Consider the following 22341-nt stretch of genomic DNA (forward strand, 5'->3'; position numbering starts at 1 on the left):
ATTGGTTAATTATATATGAATGAAAATTTTAATTATTCAAGTGACTTACATAGTTGCTGAATGCTGGGCCATAAAAATCTGGTTCTGACTTTCAAGACATCATTTTAATTAATTTTGGTGTAATTTCATACATGTTATTAATATCTGGATGGAGGTTAGAGATTATATTGTATTGAGGCCCTGATTAAAGGGTGTTATATTTATTGCACTTGAAGAAAAAAATTACTAGTAGTATGAAAATATCATTGTTTCTTTTAGTTCAACTTGATCCCAAACATAACCTAAATCACTCCTAGCTTCATTGCTATGGGGCATAGTATTTTTACTAGAAATATTAAGTACTTCCAGTATATTTGAGTAGGGAAAGACTCAAATAGTTATGTTTACAGAATACTGCTGACATTTTTCCTGTCAATGAGTTGTTTTATGACGAGTCAGAGGTAATGAAGAGTCAGAAATCATCTTGGAAGACATAGTACTTCTTTCTAATACAGAATGAGAAACTATTAGGACAAATGGCAATGAGTTCTGCTTTCCCCTAAATTAAAGCAGGAAAGTATGAGTCAGAGGTAAGGTCCTTTAACATCTCCAGATATATCCCATGGGGTCAGGGCCAACTCGATAGACCTTATAAATGGACTTACCTGAAGTTTTCTCTAGCCTCTCTGTGCATGGCCTCATATTTTCTGTCCTAAACTTTTCTCTCTTTACTTTAATTATCTCTTATCCCAGATACATATCACAGCTATCCCATACTCCCCATTCCTTTATGAGTCTTGCATTCAACAAAGAAGAATATGCATTTTAGTTAAAACCCAGATTTATGAAAAAAGACACATCTATGATTCCCATTCCTTTACCTCCACTGGGAAAAAATGATTTTGGTCTGCTTGAAATGTTCAAGGGAAAAAAGATCCAACTTTTCTGACTCTTCCATGCTATCCTTCAGCTTCCCAAGCTCACCTGTGGAGGTTTGATTCTACTTGGGCTACATCCTACTTCTCAAAAACCAGGTCACTGAGAAATCTGGGACTTTCATTCATATATGTGACCAATGTTTTAGTGACCAAAAATACTAAAAAAAAAAAAAAAATCTACCACAAGATTCTGTCATTCACCCATTATAGCATTAACGACTTCCAATTATTCACCAAGGACTTGATTAGAATGAACCATCTCTGATTCATTACTGCCAATTCGAAACTCTATTTGCATCAAAGAGCAAAATATATGAACTGCTCTTAAAACTCATTTTCAAAAGAATGTGATCCCTGGACAAATTTGTCATTCACCGAACTTCTGTCCCCAAAATTTGCCACCATCTTTATTATGACATCCATTTAATCAGTAGTCAGAGGCCATGACACACAGAAAAAATGGCCTTCTCATGTGATATAGAAACTGAAATCTTGTTTTGAATAAAAGGAGATTTCTGGACTTTGATGATAGTAGATCCAAAATAAATTGGTTGAGATCTTTTAGCAATTTAGAAGGTAGAACCAATCAGATATAGAAGCACTCAGGGAGCCCTGAGACTTAAAAGATAAAACACCTTCATATGACAGATTTTTTAGCACTGTTTTCTCTTCTTAAGGTTGTATTATGTACTGACTTCCTTTACCTGAAGTTTTCTCTGACATAAAATGAACCAGGAGCAAATTTAATTTTCCTGATGTTAATAAGCAATCAATGAGGTTTACAGCAGTATCTATTAGTGAAAGATCATATTTTCATTTTTGATAACTGATTTTTTAAGCTTAACCTAATCATGAATTTCCATTAAAATTGACCATTAGATCATTACCCTGCTTCTTTAAAACAATATTTTAGATAAAGTATACCGTACCATAGAAAGCTTTTGGACTTTTCTTAGAATGTTCTTAAGGAACCTATTTTAATGAATTTTAAAGAAAATCTTCTAATAACTGTAAAATACTTTATACCACCTATTAAAGAATAGTAAAGGGGAACTTTACTTTGAGAATCTGATTAAATTTATACATAGAAAAATAGCACTCTTAATATTTATTCATATTTCTAAATTGGCAAGTTAAAATATTGTTTATTTATGTACTCTTACAAATTTAGATGGTAGTTTTTTGGTTTTGTTTTTCAATAAACATTACTTTTTAGGGGTGGTAATTTTGAAGGGAGCAGGGAAGAAGTCTTTATCAGTGGCTCAATATTCTGGGATCAGAAAACATGTAATTTTTGTTTTGCTTTTGCTCTTTTTGGACAGTAATTACCTGGTGAGTTTCTCATACTGAGAGCTCTCCTGAGTGTAGAGTTCTTGCCAGCATCAAAATGACTTCCCTTTTGAGAAGTAACCACATTTCAGTTGAAAATCCATTGAACTAAAAACTAAGAGACTTGGCTTTCAAATCTGATTCTGCAATAAACCAGCTGTGTGATCACGGGCAAGTCACCTAACCTTACTGGGTCTTAGTGTCCTATTCATAAGTGGTGAAGGAAGGCTAGATGATATCTGAAGTTTTTTCTAGTACTAGTATTCAGTGGTTGAGTATACTATATTCTTGTTATGAATGCAGCTCATCTAACTTAAGCACAAGGAAGCAGCTGCTAAAAAGAGCTGATTAGCAACAGTTAGGAGTGGCATTTCATTTGTATTGCATGTCTTCCCAATTAAAAGCATTTAGTGATTCAAATCACATGCTTGAAATATAGTCTTTAAAAGGAAATATTTTCAAATAAAAGGTAAAACTTCAAAATCTTAGTGTCAAGGCCAATATGTATTTAAACATTTGCATAATATTAAAGAGTTTTGCTATGATATAAGGCATGCTTAGGCATTGCGGGTTTCAGAAACTGAAGAGACAGACATAGTCAAAGAATGAGATAGAGAATGCAAGTGCATATGTGAGCACAAGCAAATGAAACAAGTAAAAAAGAGAATTCTGAATTATTATATATGCTAGTTAAAAAGTGGTTTCTCCTAGGATGTTTGCAGAATGAATCAGATTATGTTTTGTGTTTAATTTCTATACTTCACATTAAGTCATATGTTTAAGATTTTCCTTTCTTTCTGAAAGTCAAAAGCTGACTTTTCAAAATCAAATAAAGACTAGACTTAAAAATGGAGACATGAAGAATGGATTTGCTTCACTGTTCTCATGGATATAGTAACCCTGATATCTTCAATTAAATCTCCTTTGTTCCAGCTCAAAACATTGTGAATTTAAAATAACACTTTAAGACATTTCAGTCTTAGTGCATATTCAAGTATCATAATAAAATCATTTGATTGTTCACTCAGATGGAGGAACTAGAGTAATGATAGTGAACAAAAGGCCAGAAAACATGAAATAGAATTTATTATATATATATTTTTTAAAAGCAATGTTGAGGGAAGTACACATTAAAACAGTACTTAGTACAAAAATTCTGTCATTTTCAAGAACCTTCCTAAGTGCCTACTCTTTTGTAAAAAGGGAAACACAAAACTGTTCTTAATTTTGAAATCTGACGAGATACAGAAAAATCAATGACAGAAATTCCTATTCTTTGGACTAACATTTAAAAAGAGAAAAAAGAACCACATGCTATGAATAGTAATGTGCTACAAAATAGGCTTTGATAAGTCCTAGTGGAAAAAATGTACATATAGAACATCTTAAACCTTGTATGCGGCTTTACCAAAATTAGCAATACTATTATTAATATTTTAATGTAAATTTATTTCTTCCAAAGAGAGACGGTGTTTTCTTACACATCACTCTCCTTTCCTTAATATGACTTTCAAGTAGCAAGGGATTTGTTGACATTAGGGTTATCAGCAGATGTGTGACTAATGGCTTGGGGCATTTTATTGTAATCAATTTTTTATTGTATTTCCCTTGACAATGCTACAAATGAATGCTGAAATAAGTGTTTTAGAAGTAGTGCATAGACTCTTACTGGCACCACAGTATTGAATATATAAGCAACAGTTGCTATTCCCTCTGATAGTTTTACACAGCCTATAGCAAACCATGAAATTTTTCGTGAAATAAAAGTGAATTTATTATAATACTTATTGTACCTGTATTGAGACTATTCAATGTGTATTTAAGTATTTCCTTAATGTTTTCTAAAATAGCCATTTTATTGTAGTGTTATCCGTTTGAATCTATGTTCTTGCATTCCTGTGGCCCAAAAATGTATCAGTGATACTAACAGAAAAGTGAAAAAAAATTTAAATATCAGGTAGGTTAATTATTGATAAATCAAGTAGTGGGGAAAGTCAAAAATAAATTTTTAGTTCTTTCCACCAGCATTCCTCGATCTGAAGAATAAATGGCTTTTAATCAGTTTTAGAACTAGATCTCTTTCGAACTATTTTTAGTACTTACTGGCACTGTATGCATTTTCTGGGCAACTGTACCAGATTTATAGCTCTAAAAGTGCTGTGTTATTTATTGCCTTCCAATAGGCAATGAAGTGGTGTCTTGCACATGCATATGTAAAAAATGTTAAAGTTTTCTACAGTGGTCTAGTTAATTCTTTCCAATGACAATAGATAAAATATATATCTCTTTATTTGGCAATAAATGTCCTTTATCTATTTTTAAAAAGAAAAAAACACTTCATTTTCGAGTTTCACATCCAACATCAACTTTCTCTTTTCCCCACAAGAATTAAAGTCTCAGTAGGGCTTTATCTTGCTTATTTCAGCAGTTTTTGTCTTGGGTTTACAATCCTAAGGCTTATTTTTGAATTTAGGAAGAAATATCACTCACAAATGAAGGTTATTAGAATGAGGTTATTGGATGAGATTACTTAGAAAGACCATAAATTTTTCATGACCTCAGCCTGAACCGGCAGTTTTGTATACTAGAGGTCACTGCCGTTTAAGATACCAGAATCCAAAAATTGACACATCATGTGTAAATGATTCTTGCATGCAGTTCACATATATTATTTTCTTCTCTGATTTTTGTTTTCTTTGTTAATCGCACCTATCCATGTTTGACAGACACAGGGTTTTGTATTTTTTTCAATAATGCAGTGGCTACATACCCCACTTAGTAGTTGTCATAATTTCTTCTGAAAAGAAAGTTTTACAACTAGGTTGTAAAATTTTACTAGCAATTGATGCTTTGGATTTTATAACATTTTTGAACAGAAAAGAATTAATTGTTTCAGGAAATAATTTTGAAACTGTTTTCTGAACAGTTTTATTAAAATAAAAGACAAAAAATAATCCCAAGTCAACAATTATAGGGTTTTTTTGTGCCTACACAGACTGAGAATTAAGAATGACCAAATTCTGCTTCTCTTCTTCTTTTATCTTTTAAAATAAGAACCACTACTTCAATTCATACATTTATTTATCTAACATTTACTAAACGTGTTCACATATGCCAGGTGCTATCTCTTTAGAGATTACACATTTAAACAAAGCTTCATGTCATATTACCCTACAGTCACAATCTTTAGTATATGAAGGCTTACATAAATTACCTAGAGATATACATATAGAGTTTGCTTCTATACAGTAAAATAAATAATTTTAAGTGCATTTGTAATTCAGGATAGTGCAGGTCAATCCTCCCAAACTTTTAATTTTTTTGTATATAAGGACGTGTCTATGCTGAAGTTGGGGAGATGATGAATTAAGGAGCCATACATCTTATATCCTTTTTCATTTCTCTCATTGTCCTCCTGTCATGGTCAAATATATGGCAAAAGACTTTAGTTTTTTTAATTAATCATGTGGATGTGAGTGCATTAAACTAACTCTATTTGGGGTAGGACTGATGTTGGATCTATGTGTTAGTCACTCTTTATTCCTGAAGGAGATGGGACAGAGAACAGCGTTGGAATCATCATTCAGTGATAATATGAAGCTCGTGCTTGTGCTGTACATTGACATCAACTTAGATATCTCACCAAAATTTTGTTGAAAATTATCTATGTCATACATGTGGGCAAATCCTGTTCAAATTCTGTGGATAATATTAAGTTTAAATATGTTTGCCCAACAAGTCTTTGTAGAGTTCTAAAAATCTGGAAAAATGGGGGCTATGCATGCAATCACCTGGCTAATCATAGATTTTTTTTTTTAATAAAAATATGATGTCTTAGCAGAGTACAGTTCAATAGAATTTATACAATAATGAGAATATTCTGTATTTGCAGTGTCCAATATAGTAGCTACTGGCCACAAGGAACTGTTAAGAGCTTAAAATATGACCAGTGCAAGTAGGAACTGATTTTTTTAAATTAATCCAATTCATTTAATTTAAATCTAAATTTAAATGATCCCTTGGGGCTAATTACCATCATATATAAAAGAGCAGTTTTGGAATACAGAAGAGCATTGATGACATTATCCATTAACTAGTATGTACATTTCTTATCACCATGAGAATTAGAAAAATATATTATTAAGATTACTGCCATTTCACATAAAGTAATTAAAAGACAGTGAATATGCTGTTCTTGGGTTTTTTATCTGACACAAGCTTGCTTTAATTTGCTTGGGAAAGCAAAGGCCAACTCAAAATTCAGACAAACACATGAAACTAAAACCTAAATATATAAACAAGAAATGCACAGACATACATACATACATAAATTCTAAAATTAAAACTAACAGATTCTTTTTCCTAAATGTATTGTATTCATAAACTGGATAATTGGCTCCAAAACTTAAGAAATTCAGAACATTTAATTGTTCTTTTTATACTATGTTATCTTTCTTTCTGTTTATGCAACCTCTAATAATACCTTATAATTTCCCCATATAGGTCTTATTAAAAATGTAGTCATTGTCTCAATCAATATAAATCCATTAGTATCAATGACAACATTAAATCCACAGTTATTAATTTTTCTTTTACCTTAGCTAGAACTGAACTTTTATTACATTAGTAAAACATGTTTTCTCACCACCATAACCCTAGCATCTGGGAGAATGCTCTGACCATATAAACCACTCAGTATTAGAATGTCAGGGATTAAAAGAGTATTAAGTGCCATGGATTTTATGAAGTACAATTTAGAAACTATTTTTTTCTATCCATAAATAGACATTTTGGATTTGAATCTTCCTAAAAACCTTTTGGAATATCATTACAAAAATCAAATTATCATCAATCACTAAGTTTACTTAGATCAAATTACAATAGTATGTTATGGTATTTACTTATATTCAATGTTGTAATAAAATTCTATTTTTTTAAAAAATATACAGTATATAAAATGATAGGTTTCACTTGCTAACTTTCACACTATAAATAGATATTACATGAAAATATCTTTTTTTGCTATATAATCAAGGACAAGCCAGGTTGATTATTGCTCTATTAGAGTAAAATAGGAACAGAATCCTCATGCTTTGATGGCCTAATAGGAACAGCTCTGGAATGCAGTTCTCAGTGAGAACAATGCAGAGGGAGAGTGAACACTGCATTTCCAAATGAGTTGTTACTCCCCACAGACCAGGAGATTCCCAAGCTGAAAAGCACCATGAGTTTCCAGCATGGCTGTTTTAGCCAGCACAGCAGGTCTCCACACAAAAACTCACAGAAATCTGGGTGGCCATTTCAACTGGCACCTGGAACACCTGGGAGACAGAGCTGCCCATTCAACTGAAAAAAAGGGGCTGAAACAGGGCGCCAGGTGATCTGGCTGGGCAGATCCCATCCCCACAAAGACCAGCAATCTGAAACACTCTGGATTGAGAGCTTTGTAGCAAATGCAGCTGGACCCGGGATGGTCCAGCTCTGTTGGGAGAAGGGCATCCACCACTACTGAGGCAGTCCACCGTTACAGAGGCAGTCTGCCATTACTGAGGCAGACTGCCATTACCGAGGTAGTTCTAACTATACCTCTATAAACAAAACCACAAGGAAGTTCACACAGCAGCTGGGCAGAGCCCATGGCTGCTCAGCAATGCCTCTGATGGCAGACTGTGACTAGGCTACCTCCTTGCTGGGCAGGGAAGCTCTGAAAAAAGGCAGCAGCATGTCAGGAACTTAAAATCCCACCTTCCCAGGGCCAGGCGCGGTGGCTCAAGCCTGTAATCCCAGCACTTTGGGAGGCCAAGGTGGGTGGATCACGAGGTTAAGAGATTGAGACCATCCTGGTCAACATGGTGAAACCCCGTCTCTACTCAAAATACAAAAAATTAGCTGGGCATAGTGGCGCGTGCCTGTAATCCCGGCTACTCGGGAGGCTGAGGCAGGAGAATTGCTTGAACCCAGGAGGCAGAGGTTGCAGTGAGCCGACATCGCGCCATTGCACTCCAACCTGGGTAACAAGAGCTAAACTCCGTCTCAAAAAAAAAAAAAAAAAAATCCCACCTTCCCAGGACAGAGCACCTGGGAAAAAAGGCGGTTATCAGTTCCACTGCAGCAGACTTAAATGTACCTGCCCAGCAGCTCTGAACGGAACAATGGAACTCACAGCTCAGCACTTGAGCCCCTATAAGGGGCAGACTGTCTCCTCAAGCAGCTCCCTGACCCCAATAGATCCAAAGAGTCACCTCATAAAGGAGAGCTCAGGCTGACATCTGGCAGGTATCCTTCTGGGACAAAGATAACAGAAGAAGAAACTGGCAGAAACCCTTACTGTTCTGCAGCCACCAGAGGTGATCGCCAGGCAAGCAGGGTATGGAATGGACCTCCAGCAGGCCTACAGCAGAGGGGCCTGACTGTGAGAAGGAAAACTAAAAAACAGAAAGAAATAACTTCATCATCAACAAAAAGGACTTTTACACAGAGATCCCATCCAAAAGTCACCAACTACAAAGACCTCAGGTAGATAAATCCACAAAGATGGGAAGAAACCAGAACAAAAAGGATGAAAACACCCAAAACCAGAATGCCTCTCCTCCTTCAAGGGATCACAACTCCTTACCAGCAAAGGAACAAAGCTGGATGGAGAATGAGTCTGATGAATTGACAGAAACAGAAGATGGGTAATAACAAACTTCTCTGAGCTAAAAGAACCCGTTCTAACCCAATGCAAAGAAACTAAGAACCTTGAAAAAAGGTTTGACGAAATGCTAACGAAAATAAACAGCTTAGAGAAGAATATAAATGACTTAATGGAGCTGAAAAGCACAACACAAGAACTTCGCGAAGCATACACAAGTTTCAATAGCTGATTGACTAAGCAGAAGAAAGGATATCAGGGATTGAAGATCAAAACAATGAAATAAAATGAGAAACCAAGATTAGAGAAAAAAGAGTGAAAAGAAATGAACAAAGCCTCCAAGAAATATGGGATTATGTGAAAAGACCTAATCTACGTTTGATAGATGTACCTGAATATGACAGAGAGAATGAATCCAAGCTGGAAAACACTCTTCAGGATATTATTCAGGAGAACTTCCCCAACCTAGCAAGGTAGGCCAATATTCAAGTCCAGGAAATACAGAGAACACCACAAAGATATTCCTCAAGAAGAGCAACCTCAAGGCACGTAATCATCAGATTCACCAGGGTTGAAATGAAGGAGAAAATGCTAAGGGCAGCAAGAGAGGAAGGTTGGGTTACCCACAACAGGAAGCCCATCAGACTCACAGCAGATCTCTCAGCAGAAACCCTATGAGCCAGAAGAGAGTGGGGGCCAATATTCAACATCTTTAAAGGAAAGAACTTTCAACCCAGAATTTCATATCCAGCCAAACTAAGCTTCATAAGCAAAGGAGAAAAAAAATCCTTTATGGAAAAGCAATTGCTAAGAGATTTTGTCACCACCATGCCTGCCTTACAAGAGCTCCTGAAAGAAGCATTAAACATGGAAAGGAACAACCAGTACCAGCCACTCCAAAAATGTACCAAATGGTAAAGACCATCGACACAATGAAGAGACTGCATCAACTAATGGGCAAAACGACCAGCTAGCATCAAAATGGCAGGATCACATTCACACATAACAATATTAACCTTAAATGTAAATGGGCTAAATGCCCCAATGAAAAGACACGGACTGGCAAATTGAATAAAAAGTCAAAAAGCATTGGTGTGCTGTATCCAGGAAACCCATCTCACTTGCAGTGACACACATAGGCTCAAAATAAAGGAATGGAGGTAGATTTACCAAGCAAATGAAGAACAGAAAAAAGCAGGAGTTGCAACTCTTGTCTCTAGTAAAATAGACTTTAAACCAACAAAGATCAAAAGAGACAAAGAAGGGCATTACATAATGGTTAAAGGGTCAATGCATCAAGCAGAGCTAAAGATCCTAAATATATAAGCACCCAATACAGGAGCACCTAGATACATAAAGCAAGTCCTTAATGACCTACAAAGAGACTTAGAATCCCACACATAATATTGGGAGACTTTAACACTCTACTGTCAATATTAGACAGATCAATGAGACAGAAAATTAACAAGGTTATCCAGGACTTGAACTCAGATCTGGACCAAGAAGACTTAATAGACATATACAAAACTCTCCACCCCAAATCCACAGAAGATATATATTCTTCTTAGCACCACATCACACCTACTCTAAAATTGACCACATAATTGGAAGTAAATCACTCCTCAGCAAATGCAGAAGAACAGAAATCATAACAATCAGTCTCTCAGACCACAGAGCAATCAAGTTAGAACTCAGAATTAAGAAACTAACTCAGAACTGCACAACTTCATGGAAACTGAACAACTAGCTCTTGATTGTTGACTAGATAAACAAAGAAATGAAGGCAGAAATAAAGATGTTCTTCGAAATCAAGAATGAAGACACAACGTACCAGAATCTCTGGGACACATTTAAAGCAGTGCCTAGAGGAAAATTTATAGCAATAAATGCCAACATTAGAAGCAAGGAAAGATCTAAAATCCACACCCTACCATCCAAATTGAAAGAGCTAGAAGAGCAAGATCAAAGAAACTTGAAAACTAGCAGAAGACAAGAAATAACTAAGATCAGAGCAGAACTGAAGGAGATAGAGACAGAACCCTTCAAAAAATCAATAAATCCAGGAGTTGGTTTTTTGAAAAGATCAACAAAATAGACCGCTAGGCAGACTAATAAAAGAAAAAGGGGGAGAGAAGAATCAAATAGAGATAGCAGGGGTAGGGAGATTGAGGAGGGATAACATTGAGAGAAATACCTAATGTAGGTGATAGGGGGATGGAGCCAGCAAACGACCATAGCATGTGTATACCTATGTAACAATCATGCATGATCTGCACATGTACCCTAGAACTTAAAAAAAAGAAAAGAAAAAAACACATCTTTCCATGGAACCCCTCTTTCCAGGGACCCTCAGTTCTGTTAGCCACATTATCAAGCTTTCAAAATCAAGTGTTGAATGACAAAAAGGATTCTTTTTTTTTTTGTTAATGAGACAGAGTTTTGTTATGTTGCCCAGAATAGAGGGTAGTTGTGATCATGGCTCACTGTGGCCTTGACTTCCTGGGCTCAAGCGATCCTCTTACTTCAGCCTCTGCAGTAGGAAGGACTACAGGCATGTGTCACCATGCTCAGCTAACTTTTTTAATTTTTTGTATTGATGATGTCTCCCTAAGGTTGGTCTTAAACTTCTGGGTTTAAGCAATTCTCCTGTCTTAGTCCCTCAAGGTGTTGGGATTGCAGGTGTGAGCCACTGCACCTGGCCAGCATTCTTCTTTATCACAATCACTTTGTTATTGAAAATACCTTATAGGCTATAGTTACAATAGATAAATTGGGCCAATTTTTAAGAAATATCATTATACTCACTGGAGATTATGCTAATGCCATGAGAATGGTAAAACCAGGATTTTTTTTCTTCTATTATGCTACTTTGCTACATGTGCTAGGTCATGGTAAATTAAGACCAGTAGTACCTTATTTGGTGCAATGACCATTTATAGGCTTAGCTGGTCATAGCACCCATTGTGAAATTACATGTGAAAAATGGATCCTGCTTTAAGGGAACAGAATCTGGCTGGTCTCCATGGCTCATGCCTGTGGTCCCAGCATTTTGGGAGGCCAAAGCTGGTGGATCATGAGGTCAGGATCCAAGACCAGCCTGGCCAAGATGGTGAAACCCCATCTCTACTAAAAACTACACAAATTGGCCTGGTACGGTGGCAAGCACCTGTAATCCCAGCTACTCAGGAGGCTGGGGCAGGAGACTTGCTTGAACCTGGGCAGCAGAGGTTGCTCCTTTTTCTAGTAGATACAGAAAAACATATGCCCTTTATCAGAGTCATAAAGAGCTCTATGCAACAGGTTTTGTTAGGCAATTAAAGAAAAATTCAAAGTTCTGATTCCTTAAGACAAAGAGCCTGAGTACTAAGACTTCTTTGTAATTGGCAAAAGCCCTAAGGATGTTTTCTTCAAGAAAATTATTATTATATATAAATTTTTCTCCAGAGAGTTAAAATGTTTATGCTGATAATTTTCTTGAAGAAAACATCCTGGGGATATTGTCAATTATAAACAAAAGAGGGTCAGTACTCAGGCATTTTAACTCTCTGGAGAAAAAAATATATTTTCACAACTAAATACTTAAACATTTATCCAATAAAATCTGTAATTTTTCAGTTATTAATTTAACTATTTCTTTCTGACTTTAGAACTTGGAATCATCTGACTTCTCTTTTTAAAAACGATTATCACAAGTACGTGATTGAATGGCCATCTTTTTCTCTAGAAGATATCATCCTACATGAGTCATAGTGGGCTTAGTCAATAGACTTGTATTTCTATTTCTATAGCCATGATTCTATAATCTCATTTGATCATTCCATCAATGTATGGTTTTATAATAAAATATTTTGTTTGTAAATAAAAAGACAATATAGGCAATTATAAGACAGGTAAATTTTTAAAAGATAATGTGATCAAAATATATTTGTAAACTGATCATTATTCTAGCAATCTCTGAAATTCTGTTATTATTTATTAGGTTCTAATTTTTAGGATCTTGTTTTGGACAGTAGTATGTCAAAACTATAACCTCAGATCTTATCCTGTTCTTTCATGACACAGCACATAAATAAGAGACCAATAACTGATCCTTGACACATGTCCACAACATGTATGTTAAAAAATGTAGTAGATAATTAAAAATTATTTAGATGTACATAATGTGTATGTATGTGTGTGTGTGTGTGTGTGTGTGTGTGTGTGTGTATATATTCATAAATCACTGTGAATAGGAATCTTAAGGTCTTCTTCTGATCTTTTCTTCACACCCCCAGTACCTTTTTATCTCATTCATCTCTGTCATTATCTCCTCTCTCATTACTCCTCAGCGAGCTGGCAAGATCACTATGTTTGTATGTAGGGATTATCTTATTATAGTTCAAGGAGGAGACTGTTTTTTAAATATTCCCATACTGTGACTTTGTGGGCATGAATTGAAAATGGGTCCTATCCCAAGATGTCTTTCTCAATTTGAGATTTGACCAGTGAATTTTAGTTCATTGTGCTTGCATGTTAACAAAAGAAGTTAAAAAAAATAACAATGCATTTTTAATCTCTGAGATAATTTCATTTGGATTGTGTGTTCCTATGGGAAATATTGAAATTCTGTGTATTTTATATAAGTTTATATTTTGACCAGAGTTTGTTTTTTTTTCCCATCCGCTAAAGGTTTTAGCTGTATTTATTAGATATGACACTTACGATGTTGTATGGAGGAATATTTTTATCTTGGTGCTTGCTTTGGTATTGAAAAAGCATCTTAGACAACTGAAATCTACAGCAAAAAATATTTTAATTCATTTGGAATAATCTTGGATAGTTCGCTTATAGCTTCATTTATCTTGTGAAAATGTAGTGACAATTCTTTTTAAAATTCTATGTACTTTTTTCTTTTGAAAACTTAAGTAGTTCGAAAACCAAACATCATATGTTCTCACTGATATATGGGAGCTAAGTTATGAGGACACAAAGGCATAAAAATGATACGATAGACTTTGGGGACTTGGAGGGAAGAGAGGGAGGGAGGCCAGGGATAAAAGACTACAAATATGGTACAGTGTATACTGCTCCAGTGATGGGTGCACCAAAATCTCACAAATCACCACTGAAGAATTTACTCATATAACCAAATACCACCTGAACCCCAATAACTTATGGAAAAATAAAATAATAAATTAATTTAGTTCACATAAGTGAGTTACATTTATTACCATAAAATGCTACAATCTGAAGCCTCCCTCCCCCAGAACATCTTCTAGTACAGTTCTCTAATTTTACAAGTATTAAGAAATGTTAAGTAACTTACTTGTAGTCACAATAATTGTTATAGGCAGAGTTGAGACTTAGAACTCAAGTCTTCTAACACCTCTTTCTGAACTGATTCTACTATATTATGTGGCTTCAAGAAACTGAAAATTGTTCTCATCACATAAGCTAACATAAGTTAAATTATATTTTATTCATATTCATATTCATATATTAATTTATATTAACATAAGTTAATTCTGTTTCATTGCATGTTTTCCAGGGTCAAAACATTTTTGGCCTCGATGTCATTGAAACGCCAGAAGGAGACAAGGTGCCACATCTGATTGTTCAAAAGGAGTTAGATAGGGAAGAGAAGGATACCTACGTGATGAAAGTAAAGGTTGAAGATGGTGGCTCTCCTCAAAAATCCAGTACAGCTATTTTGCAAGTAAGTGTTACTGATATAAATGACAACCACCCAGTCTTTAAGGAGGAGGAGATTGAAGTCAGTATACCAGAAAGTGCTCCTGTAGGTACTTCAGTGACTCAGCTCCATGCCACAGATGCTGACATAGGTGAAAATGCCAGGATCCACTTCTATTTCAGCAGTCTAGTCTCCAACACTGCCAAGAGATTATTTCACCTCAATGCCACCACTGGACTTATCACAATCAAAGAACCACTGGACAGGGAAGAATCACCAAGCCACAAGTTACTGGTTTTGGCAAGTGATGGCGGATTGACTCCAGCAAAAGCAATGGTGGTGGTAAATGTTACAGATGTCAATGATAATGTCCCATCCATTGACATAAGATACATCATCAATCCAATCAATGGCACTGTTGTTCTTTCAGAAAATGCTTCACTCAACACCAAAATTGCTCTCATAACTGTGACGGATAAGGATGCAGACCATAATGGCAGGGTGACGTGCTTTACAGATCTTGAAACCCCTTTCAGATTAAGACCAGTATTCAGTAATCAGTTCCTCCTGGAGACTGCAGCATTTCTTGACTATGAGACCACAGAAGACTATGCCATTAAAATACTGGCTACAGATGCTGGCCAACCTCCTTTGAATGAGTCATCTATGCTCCTCATCAAACTGAAAGATGAAAATGACAATACTCCAGTTTTCACCCAGTCTTTCGTAAGTCTTTCTGTTCCTGAGAATAACTTTCCTGGTGCACAGTTGACGAAAGTAAGTGCAACAGATATAGACAGTGGGCCTAATGGGGAGATCAGTTACCTGCTAGGCACTGATGCGCCACCTGAGTTCGACCTGGATCGTCGTACAGGCATGCTGACTGCAGTGAAGAAACTAGATAGAGAAAAACAGGAAAAATATTTATTCACAATTCTGGCAAAAGACAACGGGGTGCCACCCTTAACCTCCAATGTCTCCGTCTTTGTAAATGTTCTTGATCAGAATGACAATAGCCCAGTTTTCACTCACAATGAATACAATTTCTATGTCCCAGAAAACCTTCCAAGACATGGGACAGTAGGACTAATCACTGTAACTGATCCTGATTATGGAGAGAATTCTGCAGTTACTCTCTCCGTTTTAGACATGAAAGATTCCTTCACCATTGATTCACAAACTGGTGTCATCCGACCAAATATTTCATTTGACAGAGAAAAACAAGAATCTTACACTTTCTATGTAAAGGCTGAGGATGGCGGTAGAGTATCACGTTCTTCAAGTGCCAAAGTAACCATAAATGTGGTTGATGTCAATGACAACAAACCAGTTTTTATTGTCCCTCCTTCCAACTACTCTTACGAATTGGTTCTACCATCCACTAATCCAGACACAGAGGTCTTTAAGGTAATTGCTGTTGACAATGACACTGGCTTGAATGCAGAGATTCGTTACAGCATTGTAGGAGGAAACACAAGAGATCTGTTTGAAATCGACCAAGTAGCAGGCAACATAACACTGAAGGAGAAATGCGTTGTTACAGACCTTGGTTTACACAAACTGTTGGTCAAAGCTCAGGACTTAGGACAACCTGATTCTCTCTTCAGTGTTGCAATTGTCAATCTGTTTGTGAATGAGTCACTGACCAACGCTACACTGATTAATGAACTGGTGCATAAAAGCACTGAATCGCCAGTGACCCAAAATATTGAGATAGCTGATACATCCTCACCAATAAGTGACTATGTCAAGATCCTGCTTGCAGTTCTTGCTGGCATCATAACTGTCATTGTAGTTATTTTCATCGCTGCTGTAGTAAGATGTCACCATGCACCACGCCTTAAGGCTGCTCAGAAAAACAAGCAGAATTCTGAATGGGTTACCCCAAACCCAGAAAACAGGGAGATGATAATGATGAAGAAAAAGAAGAAGAAGAAGAAGCATTCCCCTAAGAACCTGCTGCTTAAATTGGTCACTATTGAAGAAACTAAGACAGATGATGTTGACAATGATGGAAACAGCGTCACACTAGACCTTCCTATTGATCTAGAAGAGCAAACCATGGGCAAGTACAATTGGAGCACTACACCCACTACTTTCAAGCCTGACAGCCCTGATTTGGCCCGACACTACAGATCTTCCTCTCCACAGCCTGCCTTCCAGATTCAGCCTGAAACTCCCCTGAATTCAAAGCACCACATCATCCAAGAACTGCCTCTTGATAACACCTTTGTGGCCTGTGATTCAATCTCCAAGTGTTCCTCAAGCAGCTCTGATCCCTACAGTGTTTCTGACTGCAACTATCCAGTGACAACCTTCAAGGCAACTGTGTCTGTACACGCCAGACCGGTAGGTAACCCAGATTTCTAATACAACTTTCTAACTATATTTTTTATTGTTTTCAGTTGATGTGGAACTTTACAAAATCTATTGACTTCAAAGAGGGATCTAAACAATCATATTCTATAGATATATCCAAATAGATATATGGATTCATTTAAGTTTGGTGGAAGATGAGAACAAAATAACTGCTCTTTTAGGAAAATTAGATGCAGAATGATGATTATAGTAGGGGCAGTTTTGTCTGTTTATGGCAGTATGACAATTCTTGCTACAGAATCTATTAGAAAAACTTCAACACAAAGGGTTGTAGCCCTGTCCTCAGTACCATTTTTGTGTGCATGAGGATTAGAATACTCTGGGCTAGATATAGCACAGTAAAGCTTTTTAGAATCTGATAAATAGCTCTAAATACTAATGATGTTAGAATCCTAGCTTCACTTGGGAAAATTTGTGGTTGTTCACAGAAATTCAGCAGTGAAATAAAATCCCCTCCCCGCACCCACTCTACCAGGCCTTCAGGCCCTCACAAAGAAAAGTGTCATTTTCAGATTAGGAACTCAAAATTATTTTGGTTCATCAAATCTACAGTCACACAATATAACAAGAATGGGATTACAAAAATGAAAGCCTACTCACTCTCATCTTTAAGCCAAAGAATAAAATATATATGAGGTCTCTACTCTAGATAGCTATTTAAATATTTGCATATTTATTCAAGGTATTTTGAGCTCTTCAGAATACAGTCTTAAAAGATGTATTTTGGAAAATAAAATGTTTGCTTTCTCTAATGGGCACAAAGAAAAATGTGGGCATGTTGAGACCCAAGAAATCAGTGCACGATAATTTAAAACCCAATACGTTTATGAAAGCAAGAGTCTATCCAGTGCCTTTTATCAGTGTTCCATGGAGAAATGAATATGAATTTCTCCAGAGGCTCATAAATATTGAATGATTTACATATGATTATTCCCTTTAAAAAGACAAGCAATGGAATTTACCTATATTTTTTTCTCTTGAAGTCATGCTGTATGTTGACTTTATTATTTTGTCTGTGTTAACTCTTAAGAAGGTGGTAATCTAAGTTTCAGGGACTAAAGTATTTTGAATAACTATTCAGGCTTAACAAAATGGTAGTAATGTGAAAGTCAAAACAGATTTTCTTTCATCAAAATTTGAGATGTTAAAGAAGTCTACTACATTCAAGGTAACAATCCAAATAATTTATCATAACTTTGGAAATTGGTTTAAGAATGGAAGTCATTCAAGCATAAACACAGTTAAATAATACAATAACATGAACCTTGCTCTCTGAATCACACAGTGAACTTAAGGTACTAATTCAGATGTGGGAGCATTTTTGTTACAACAGGTACACAATTAAATGCTGTTTCAAAAGGTAAACTAGAAACCTAGTGTTTGTATAGTTACTGTTAGACTTTAAAGGTATTTATGCTGCAGTTGTTATTTCTACAGCTCGGATGAATCCCGTATTTTACATAGTTAGTGGATCTGGGATGGGCAACAAACATAATAGACGTCAAACATCGCCATAGGGTGTGTTTTGGTTTATATTTAACCATTAAAAAGGGCACTCTCATTTCCTAATTCTTATTGCTATTCTGCTTACTGGATGCATTTCTCAGCATAAAAGTATCTTATGAGTAACATGATATGGTTTGGGTATAATATTCTTTTTTTCCTGGGTTTAATTTGTGACTTTCTTTAAATGTATACAAAGAGTGGGTTTGTGAATTACATGTGTAGATCATCATTTTTAATAGAATGAATGAAGTTAATTAATAGAGCAAGTTCTGGTTTCAGTGCTTTGTGAAGGCACAGAGATATTTTATGAGCTAGACTAATTTTACTTGAGTTTATGAATACATAGTAAGAAGGGCATGGATGAAGAACAAAAAATTGAAGTATTTTTCAAATATCCTCACCTTTTTGTTTTTTAAAGTATTTTATAATCCTGAAAAGTCAATAAAATTAATGAACCATTTTCCATGATAAATCTTATGTAACTGAGAGACATTTTCCTAAACATAAGTATTAAACAAAATATAAAAAAGTAATGCTCAGGACAGTCAGTTATTGGTTATTATTAGGTTTTTATTAACTAAAAAGACTGTGTTAGAATCACTGAATTTGCAGATGACTTATTTGATATTTTTCACATCTTATAAATAAATTACATACTTTGTCATTGATTCACAGTTGCTTCATATTCATTACTAAATACCTTCAATACATGAATTGGTGAACTTAGCAGACTAACATAATACTAAAAATAATTCGAATCATTACCTTTTGTGCTACATTTGCAATGTTCTTTACCTTTTCTATATACTCACCAGTTTGTGTTTAATATTAGGGTGTTCACTGATGTTGCAGAATGTTAGGAAGATACGTGAACACTGAAAAAGAAATTATGTATTTAAAAATTCAAATACAGTAGGTGTCTTCTTTTTAAAGAAATATCATACAAAATGGGAGAAGGGACAGCCAATACAATACAAATTGATTGTTCCTTAAGGAGATACTTAGAGTGGAATAAAATATTACTGTTAGCAGAAGGCAGAAGTATTCCAATTTATCTTAAACAGTGAGAAATGCATTTTCAAAATGAGGGTTTGGGGATATTTACAGTTATTTCATTACTCATCTGAATAGAAACATGAAAGTGGAATATAAAATGGTTCTAAAAGACTATAAGAGACAAGGGAATCCATTTGAAATTTTATGTTTTAAAAAAGGAATCAAATACTTTCTCCTCATAATTTCTCATTCTCTTTGATCATTCTATAGGTTGTTTTTCTGACTTGGATGTTTTGAGAATATATGGAACATTTATTAGATAGAAGTATATATATTGCATAAAGCCATCTATACCTGGGGAATATAAGGCTCTTCTTTGGCATAAGTTTCTACATTATGGAAGGCATTTTTGTATGTATTGTACTAGAAATTTTAAAAACATGAAATTTGAGAGGATGAGGCTTCACATTATTTTCTATTAACACCTTCCAAAGCAAGCCGATAGTAACTGATTGGTATGACACTAGAGAAACCATAAGTATAAATAATTATTTTAAAATCTGTTTTGATCAATGTCATATAAAAGAGATAAACTGCCAAAACCAAGTCTTGCTTAATACAATTCCCCCATTAAATATTGTGAAGACTGTACATGTAAAAAAATAGAGGGGAGAATAAAAATGAAAATAGAATTCTTTGAGGGTCTTCCAGTCACTGTCTAAGACATGTGTTTGGGGTACAGTATTTCCCAAAAGACAAACGAACAAACCTTACAAATTTCCATGATTTCAGTTGAAATAGTCTTTCAGTTTCAGAAATAAGGTGAAATGAATGGTGAAAACTTTAGAGAGTTCTAATTCATGCATGAAACTATGCTGTAGACATGATACATGGATTTGAAATGATAATTGCAGTTTGAGTTAGCTTGGAATAGGATTGGTATTCGCTATTGTAAAATTCAGTAACTTTGATTCTGTGCATTTATATTTTGGTAATGTGAATTTTAACCATGAAGCATGCTTGGCAAATAAATCTCCTAGAACACAACCATCTGATTTTGATAACGTGTTATTTTTCTTGTCCTAGACTGATTCCAGTACATCACCTATTGAAATCTGCAGTGAGATATAACTTTCTAGGAACAGCAAAATTCCATTCCCCTTCCAAAAAATTTCAATGATTTGTGATTTCCAAATTAGGCTAAGATCATTAATTTTGTGATTTAGATTTCCCATTGAAAGCAAACAAACAAAAACCATCTTAAAAATGATGTCCCATGTTCTTTCTTTAGCTGTAATCTGGTAATGGAAATTTAAAATTTATGGAAGAGACAGTGCAGTGCAATAACAGAGTTCTCTCATGCTGTTTCTCTGTTTGTTTGCTCTGAATGTCAACAGCTGTGATGTAATATAATGCTGTCTTGGTATATACACTTATGGTAAATATATCAGTCATGAAACATGCCATTACTTGCCCTGATTGTTGAATAATTAAAGCATTATCTCTGGGAGTTTGGAAGTGAAGCTGAACTATCCAAGCTACTCTCTGAAAAGTATCCAGGGCAAGAGGTTTTTTTTAAGACCCCAAACAAACAAAAAATGAAACCAAAAACTCTGGTTCAGTTTTTTGAAAATATTCACTGATATAATGTTACTGAGAAAATCACTGTAATTACCCACTTCTCTGCTTAGAAGTTGAATGATAGAAAATAATTTTACTAGGTTTTTATGTTGGTTGTAATCATGCTGTTCCACTCCTTTTAGTCATTAGAAAGTTATTTTTTGCCGGGCGCTGTGGCTCACGCCTGTAATCCCAGCACTTTGGGAGGCCGAGGCAGGCGGATTACCTGAGGTCAGGAGTTTGAGACCAGCCTGGCCAACATGGCAAAACCCCGTCTCTACTAAAAAATACAAAAATTAGCCGGGCGTGGTGGCAGGCGCCTGTAATCCCAGCTACTCGGGAGGCTGAGGCAGGGAGAATTGCTTGAACCCGAGGCAGAAGTTGCAGTGAGCCGCTATCATGCCACTGCACTCCAGCCTGGGTGACACAGTGAGACTCTGTCTTGTAAAACAAAAAAGGAAAAAAAAGTTATTTTTGTCGTAATAATGTTTTCTTTCTCTATAAAAATTTTAAAATAAAGAAGTCCTTTCCATTTTTATCTGTCAAAAGGAGACTGTAAAGTTCTTTTTACTCCCTGATATTTTGAAAAATAGTATAATGATATTTCTTATGAAACATAATTCCAGTCATATGAAGGTGGAAATAAGGATTGAGATAGGAGATTTCAAAGAGATTTTATCTCGATTTTGAAACTACCTAAGAAAAATGTGAGTTTGCTAGAGTAACTTATTTAAATAAGTCTATTTATTTCTCTAGCATTAAATTACTAATTATATATCATTTCTTTAATTTTTCCTTTAAAGTTAACTCTTCACAGTAAATCAACTAACTCATTTTGTACACAAATGAGAAATTCCTCATATTTTGTGTACATTATGTTTTACTGAGAAAAAAATGACATGTTCCAATTTTATGCTATATTCTTAAACTTTTTCTGACTTACTAACAGTACTAACAGAAATTTTTAAAATCATGATTTATTGAGATAAAAAGGGAGTACAAAGGACCCTTATAATGACTACATAACATATGCTTCTTGAATTTTTATTCAAATGTTAATTATGTATCATTCTATCTTGAAAAGTGTGAATAGGATTTGGTCTGTTTTGTATGTACATTAAAATTAGTGTGTTAATTTGAAGTGTTCTTTGATGTAATGGTATATAGAAAAGTTTTATGCTCTGTTCAGTATTTCAAATTAGTGTAACTCTTGGGTGTTTAATATATAGGTAATACTTTAAACAAGTTTCTGTTAAAATTGAGTATTCCCATTAGCTCCATACAGAATC

General features: G+C 35.1%; 1 protein-coding gene across 3 annotated transcripts in view; it reads left to right on the forward strand.

Annotated features, from left to right (window-relative positions):
• Window positions 1-22341, forward strand: part of PCDH11X (protocadherin 11 X-linked) — an 804948-nt gene that overhangs the window by 87375 nt on the left and 695232 nt on the right. For all 3 annotated transcript variants that reach the window (XM_078363016.1, XM_003735778.6, XM_054251183.2), the window contains exon 3: window positions 14408-16900. In XM_078363016.1, the coding sequence (XP_078219142.1) occupies window positions 14408-16900 (2493 nt within the window). The remainder of the gene's footprint in view (window positions 1-14407; window positions 16901-22341) is intronic.

The sequence above is a fragment of the Callithrix jacchus genome, chromosome X, assembly GCF_049354715.1.
Source record: "Callithrix jacchus isolate 240 chromosome X, calJac240_pri, whole genome shotgun sequence".
NCBI lineage: Eukaryota > Metazoa > Chordata > Mammalia > Primates > Cebidae > Callithrix > Callithrix jacchus.